Genomic DNA, 6909 nt, shown 5'->3' on the forward strand with positions numbered 1-6909 from the left:
CCCCTGCCCTTGGGCCTGCCCTTGGGCCTGCGCTGGGATTCCCAGCAGGACCACCCAGCGCACAGCGACCCCCGGCCTCCTCTGCGAGAGCTGGGAAGGCGTGGATGCACCTTGCGCAGGGCTCTGCTCCACCTGCAGGCCTAGCTTTCTGGTAGTACTTGGGACAAATGTCCTTCAGTTAACTCTGAGTTTGCCTTCATAGGGACTGAATTATAATCGCCAAGAAACTCTGACTTCAAGGTGCAGCACTTTGGCAGCTCAGTAAACAAGTGCAACTTCTTCTCTCTGTGTGTGTGCTCCTGCACGGGAGCAGTTCAAGGACAGCAATTTTAATGGAAAAATATTTTTCAAATGAGCTGAAACTGGGATCCCATGTTTGTGCTGGTTTCCGAATCAGAACAAGGTTGTAGGCTTCAATGTGGCTGTGCTGAAATGCCGTGCAGCTGGCTCCTCTGACTCCAGGCAGCCGTTCGCTGCCGTCTTTTAAGGCAACTGTCTGACATGACTGACTGCTCGCTGTTCTTCTACGGAATATACACATTATTATGCAATTACCCAATATAGGAGCGATAAGTAAAGGCAGCTATTAAATATGTTAATATTTCTTAAATAGCAGTACGTTCCTCTTAATTGTATTCCTTCTCTTTGTGTAGGTGTACATTTCATAATGTATTTTCAAATTAAGGTTTTGATACCATCTTCTAAAAAGAGAACGTTCTCTTTCTGGCTAGGTTTGCAACTACTATTTCCTTACTTTTCCATGTATTAATAAGGAAAATAGCGCGCGTTTTTCTGAGAGACACCAAAACCCAGTAGTTTTAGAATCAGCCATGTCATGCTGTCTGTATCCTTTTAATTTGCTTAATTATCTTTTGAACTGCAGAAAGATACCACCAAGTGGCAAGCTGGTCCTCACGCTTACAACTGATGCTTGTGAGGGGAAGGAAAACTTTGTCCGATACCTTGAACACGTCCAGGCAGTTATAACTGTGAATTCCACTAGGCGAGGAGACCTCAACATCAACATGACCTCGCCAATGGGAACAAAGTCCATTTTACTGAGCCGGCGTCCCAGGGATGACGACGCCAAGGTGGGTTTTGACAAATGGCCCTTCATGACCACACACACTTGGGGAGAAGACCCCCGAGGCACCTGGGCTCTAGAGATTGGGTTTGTCGGCAGTCTGCCGCAGCGGGGCGTCCTGAAGGAGTGGACGCTGATGCTGCACGGGACTCAGAGTGCACCGTATATAGACCAAATAGTAAAAGATTATCAGTCCAAACTGGCCATGTCCAAGAAGGAAGAGCTGGAAGAAGAATTAGATGAAGCAGTGGAGAGAAGCCTGAAGAGTATACTGAGCAAGAACTAGTGCTGTTCTGCATGACGGTGTCTTTCCTTCCCCAGATCCCTCTACTCACCTTTCTACTATCCAAACCTCTGTGTTAGACATATTACAATGATCGTCTCTGTAGCCAAATTATCACACTTTCTTGATTTTAAAGTCTTATATCTCGTCAATAATTATTTTAATTACCACTGAAGCAATCCTTTTTTTACTCTAAACCGCAAATATACTGTCCCCCACCAAATACTATGTACAGTTTGTGACTGTAAATGATTTTTCTTTTGTGTCATACAAATCGGTAATAACCTGCAAACAAGTCGATGGCTTTTCCCTTCATATTTTTGTGGTAAATGTTGTTTGTATTAAAAAAAAGAGTGAATTTTAACATTGGCAGTTGGTGATAATGGGCACATTTTTAAAAATTACCGTGAGAGAGGGAATCACAGAGAGGTTGGCTGGAGAGATCTTTGAACGTCTAACAGCTCCTTTTGCATCACTGACTTCAGTGGGACTTTCCCCATTGGGTTCAACCAAAGTAGCACTAGACCCTACAAAAAGAAAGAATCTAGAGATGAAGAAAATTTACCAAGCCTATTTGCCAAAATCCAATTCTTTTGAGAGTTTTCTTTAATATATACACTTATACAACATACACGCTAATGCTTCAGCCACAGGATGGTTCAACAGGCACGCAATAAGGAAGGTAAAGTGATGCCAAAGCCGGGTGACGGGGGAAGTGCTTTGCAAACAGGGTCAGGGCATTCTAGAAGCACAAGTTTCAGTTTTGGGTTGGCTTATTTTTTAAAAAATTTTGGCATTTTCAATTAATTTACTATCTTACAGCAGAATGAGCACATAGGGAATGAGCTGTAGGATTTCTGGCAACCTGTGTGCAGAAGAGTGCATCTGCTCGTCTTTATACCGAGGTGCACCACAGCAGCGTAAGGTGAGGCCGTGTCAGCATTGCCAACCGCAGACCCCTGTTTTCTGGGGTTCACAACCGGGCTGTCAGTAAATTGCTGTGGGAGAGATTTGAAGTACGCAGTTTCAGTCCCAAAGCAATTTTTTATTCAAATTTCATTTTTAAAAATAGAGATTTGTTATTTTTATGTTATACAAATATATTTAAGGAGAAGAATATGCCTAAATTATTAATGTGTAATGCAAAGTTGGTCTTCTTGGGAAATAAAATGTAGTGTGTTTGGGAAGATTTGTTCTTATCATTGCTCTTTGCCGTTTAAAGAGTCAGTCCCACCCTCACTTTTCATACCGGAGTAAAGTTCGGTCTCTCTCGCCCTCAGAGTCTGCTTTGGCTATTGCCGCGAGACATAACGTTCTCCTCGGTGGGGATTACTCATGATAGTAACCACTACGTGTTCTCAGGTGTGAGATCCCAAATTTAACCTTTGAATAATAAAGGGTCTTGATTCTGCAAATATTTAGGCACTCGCTCACAGTAAAGGCCATCAGTGGACCTACTCAAATTCTAATTTTAAGGAGGTGCTTTGGATCTTTGCAGGATCCAAGATCTACTTTTTAGCGGTGACTAGTTTCAGAATTTTATTACGTATTTTTAATATGCAGAGTATTCATCTAAAACGTTTTAATAAAAGTTGTCCTGGTTAATCAGGTGCATAGTAGTAGAAACACATTAAGTAAATATTTATCTAACAAATTAAAAACGTAACCCAAAGGTTATATGGTGCACACGTTTCACTTAAGAATGCATACTCTATGCTGTTATTTCTAGTGAATATCCACGTTTTATGTTTCGGTAAAAGGCCTGTTCTTTCCTTTGCAAATCCAAATGCAAAATAAACAGCTCAACCTACTCAATGTCTATGTGAATTACACTCTAAAGCCAAGACAAGCAGCCTGGGGAGACTACTCACAGGTTCCTCGCTGCGTGCAGCAGTCCCTTCGGACAGCCGAGTCACGCTGGGATAAAACAGGCGTCGGCAGGAGAAGGATCAGGCCCCATGTGATTTTTATTTTTGAAGTTATTTGTTCAAATACATTATAGTGCCAACTATGTTTAATTTGGTGATTTAAAACTTAACCTAAGGACAGGATGGGGTCCACTTCAAAGTGTGAAGGCATGAGCCAAAACTCACTGAAGTTCAATGGAACAGGTTTGCTTGCGTCTTTGGAAGTGAATGGATCGCGCTGGCGGCAGTACATTGCTGTGGAAGGCACCCAGTTCTCAGAAAAGAGCAGTGTATACATATCAGAGGGAAGAATTTACCATATATATATATATTTATGCATACACCTGTATGTCTAAATGCATATGATGCACCTGTGGTATCTCTCTCTCTGTGTATATATATTACATATGATATGTATATTCAGAGTATGTTACATATATTTGCTTATAAATATATATATAGAATTACATATGGTATGTAATGTATAATGCATATACGCACATCATTACTTTTTGTGTGTATGTGTTAAAGAAAGAGGTAACTGGAAGCTTCTGAAGGACTTACTTCTAAAATGTGGAAAAAGTTTTGGAATATGAAAAGTCCATGTGGAAATCCTAAATGACCGTGTACATGACTTTCCATTGCATTCATGTAATTTTGCAGTTCTCTGTTCAATCATTAAATATCTTATAAAGCAGCAAAGTAACTAGATGGTTGTTCATATTTTCATAATGCTGACATAATTTATTAAGTAAAAGATCACGATAATGAGTGATATACAGAAATGGTGAGTTTTGATATAAGTATATATATAAAACTAAGTGTATATACAATATAGAGATCTACTTCAAATTCTTCAGGATTTTTGCATCGGGGATCACTGAAAAATATGTCCAGTTAGACTAAGTTTTTATGGTATTGCTGATGGAAAATAAAGTTAATTTGTTAGCATTTATAATAAAGGGGAAAATGAAGCTCATTATTTGAAACAGGTGAACACTGTTTAACTAAAGCCCTGTGATGATGTTTTATAATATGAGTAAAATAAAGAGCTGTTGTAAACTGGCAGGTCCTATCATCATTGCCTATCCGAAGGTACACGGGAGGTAACCTGCTGCTGCAAGTGGGATGACTTCTTACGCCTCTGCTTTTTATATACATATATAAGGAAATTTGTATCCCATGTATGCTGGCTACTGAGAAAATAAACACGATCCTCCAAAAGCGTTGACAGCACCAGATGAAGACTATCAGGCTTTATGTTAACCCTGTGATGCGGTGGGACGTAGCAGGCGAAGGCCGCAGGCTGGGAAGAGCCGTGGGCGTTACTTACGTGGTCCGAACCCGCAGGCTCCCAGGGCAGCTCGGCAGCGGTGGGCAGCGGCGCGGGTGCTGAACTGCTGCCCGCAGTGGGGCAGGGGCCGCTCAGGGAGACAGACAGGGACATTTTAGCGCTGTGTTTCATAAGCAGTTCTGGCCCCGAGGAAATACAACAGCAGGTGTTCTTCTCTGCTGTTTGGAACACACTGATCCACAAAAAAAACCCCCTATTTCCTTGTCCTCCCTACTTCCCACCCGCACTTCTGGGTACTTTTTAGCTCGTGTTCCTGTAGCACAGGGTACGTGTAATTTTATAATTTCTTACCATGTCTGCAGCAGTAAAAGATGGCAGGGAACCTCCTGATCTAGTTCCGATTGCCACAGAGGCGCGAATACGTCTGTAGTAACCTAGGTCTCATCCCAGGCTCTGCTGAATAAATGCTTGCAACTGTTCACCATTACACTCTTTGCAATTAGCATTTAGACACTTGTTTGAGACACTGCATTTGAGACTCTGCATTTAAAGCAGCAGTTAGCCCATAAATAATGAGATTTATGCTACCTTTCAGCACTGTCATTATGAACAATAGAATACTAGTGGTCTTCTATATAATTTTTCATACAAGTTTACAGAAAGATGCCTGTCATCTGCAACCTTACCGCCATGCTTGTGGCAGGTCAGAGCTCGTAGAGGACTTTAGACCTTAGTTCCCCATGGTCCTTGACTTCTGCTGCTGGTGGTGCCTGTGATGCAGCTTGGGTCAAGTCTTGCACCTCGGCATCGCTGCCTATGCAATGCAGTACGTGACTTCTTCAGTACCACGTGCCACTAAACCCGCTTCAGGAGTGGCATTTATACTGCTCAGCAAGGCTTACGTGCATCAGAAAGGCCATTTCGATGTCAGCAGCGTAGAGTGGCGACACCACAGCACAAGGTAGCTGAAGGTGGCGGGGTTACTCGCGCACCAGCCGCCTGGCCGAGGCTCTCCTGCAGCGGTACCTCTTTGCCATTGCTTCAGGAATTTCTATTCTGAACCTGAAGCGCTCTGTATGGCAGTGAAATCAGATGGTTGGGGGAATACCGAGTTCTGGCTCCTACTGCCTGAAGCTGTTGTTTACACCCTGTTTTGTGACAGAAGTATTAAACAGCCTTCCTCTTGCTGCAGTTGGGTTTGGTGGTTTTGGTTTGTTTTTTTCCCCCCTTTCCCCTTGCAGTAGTAAAAAGCCGCTTTCACCAGCAGTTATTCTAAGCAGCTCACCAGAGCGCAGCCTGCGCACGCATTGATAAATTCCTTCTCTGCAGTTATTTACAGTGTTAATAAATTAAACTGAAAAGCAGCACACATCCTAGCGAGAAATGTCTGGCATATACTCCCACAGCATTTCAATAAAGCAGCAGTGACAAAAAAAACCACCACCCACCCAAATAAAAACGTGCCTATAGGTGGGTGACCTGTCCCTGTTTCAAAGAAGAAGGTGCCACTTTATCAGACATAATAGTCAGATTAGCTGCTATAAATGCATTGGAACTCACTAATGAAAAAAAAAACAACCAACAGAGTATTGAAGGAAAGTCTCAGGTGATGTAGTCCTGAAGCTCAGGCTCGTCAGCTCAAGTGGCGCTTAGCCCCGGCCTTCACAGCTGACGCGCAATCAACCCGAAAGCAAAAGGCATAACAACGCCAAAAGCTGAAAGGAAACCTTTGAGAACTGGGATGGGAGAAGGAACATGCAGAGTCCAGCCCAGTAAGACACTTCACTATATACCTTGCTTTAGTGGGATTATTTGTATGCCTGAAGTCAAGCTGAGGCCTCAATGATGCACCAGCACTTTAAATGGTGCTCAGTATTTGCATATACACAACTGAAGGATTTCCTTTCTTTCTCGTTTTTTTTTTCCTTTCCTCTGAGGCAAAGATTTCTAGAAGCTGCAAGAAGCTGTTGCAGAAGTGCTGCTTTTTGCTTCCCCAGGCAAGGGGCCATGGGAAGGCACCGCGTGTTCCAGCAGCCCCGTGGCGCGCCGTGGGCTGCGGCAGGATCACGTGGCAGTATTAAACTCTGTCAAACGCTACAGTCCGAGGAAATACTTAACAAGAAAATACCTAACAAGAAAATACCGAAACACACAGTCGTCTGAGTTGGCTGCAGTCTGCTCAAAAGCTTGTTGGCATTCGTAAATGCCTTAGTTGTGTTGGTGAAGGACGAATAATGTCTTCAGTATCTTTTATAAGGGTTATTTCAAGTTTTATTCTGAGAAGATAGGCAGTAAGAGCTTATTTCAAATACAGAGAGTTTGTCTTTAAATCCAAAAAGAG

The 6909-nt window shown here is 42.7% G+C and overlaps 1 protein-coding gene across 1 annotated transcript in view; it reads left to right on the top strand.

The window, feature by feature from the left end:
- Nucleotides 1–4340, top strand: part of PCSK2 (proprotein convertase subtilisin/kexin type 2) — a 107644-nt gene extending 103304 nt beyond the window's left edge. The window contains exon 12 of the mRNA XM_009476218.2: nt 884–4340. Coding sequence (XP_009474493.2) covers nt 884–1370 — 487 coding nt within the window. The 3' untranslated portion in view covers nt 1371–4340. The remainder of the gene's footprint in view (nt 1–883) is intronic.
- The last annotated feature ends 2569 nt before the right edge of the window (nt 4341–6909 follow it).

This window comes from Nipponia nippon, unplaced genomic scaffold, assembly GCF_047370975.1.
Source record: "Nipponia nippon isolate SJK-2023a ecotype South Korea unplaced genomic scaffold, ASM4737097v1 scaffold_4, whole genome shotgun sequence".
Taxonomy (NCBI): domain Eukaryota; kingdom Metazoa; phylum Chordata; class Aves; order Pelecaniformes; family Threskiornithidae; genus Nipponia; species Nipponia nippon.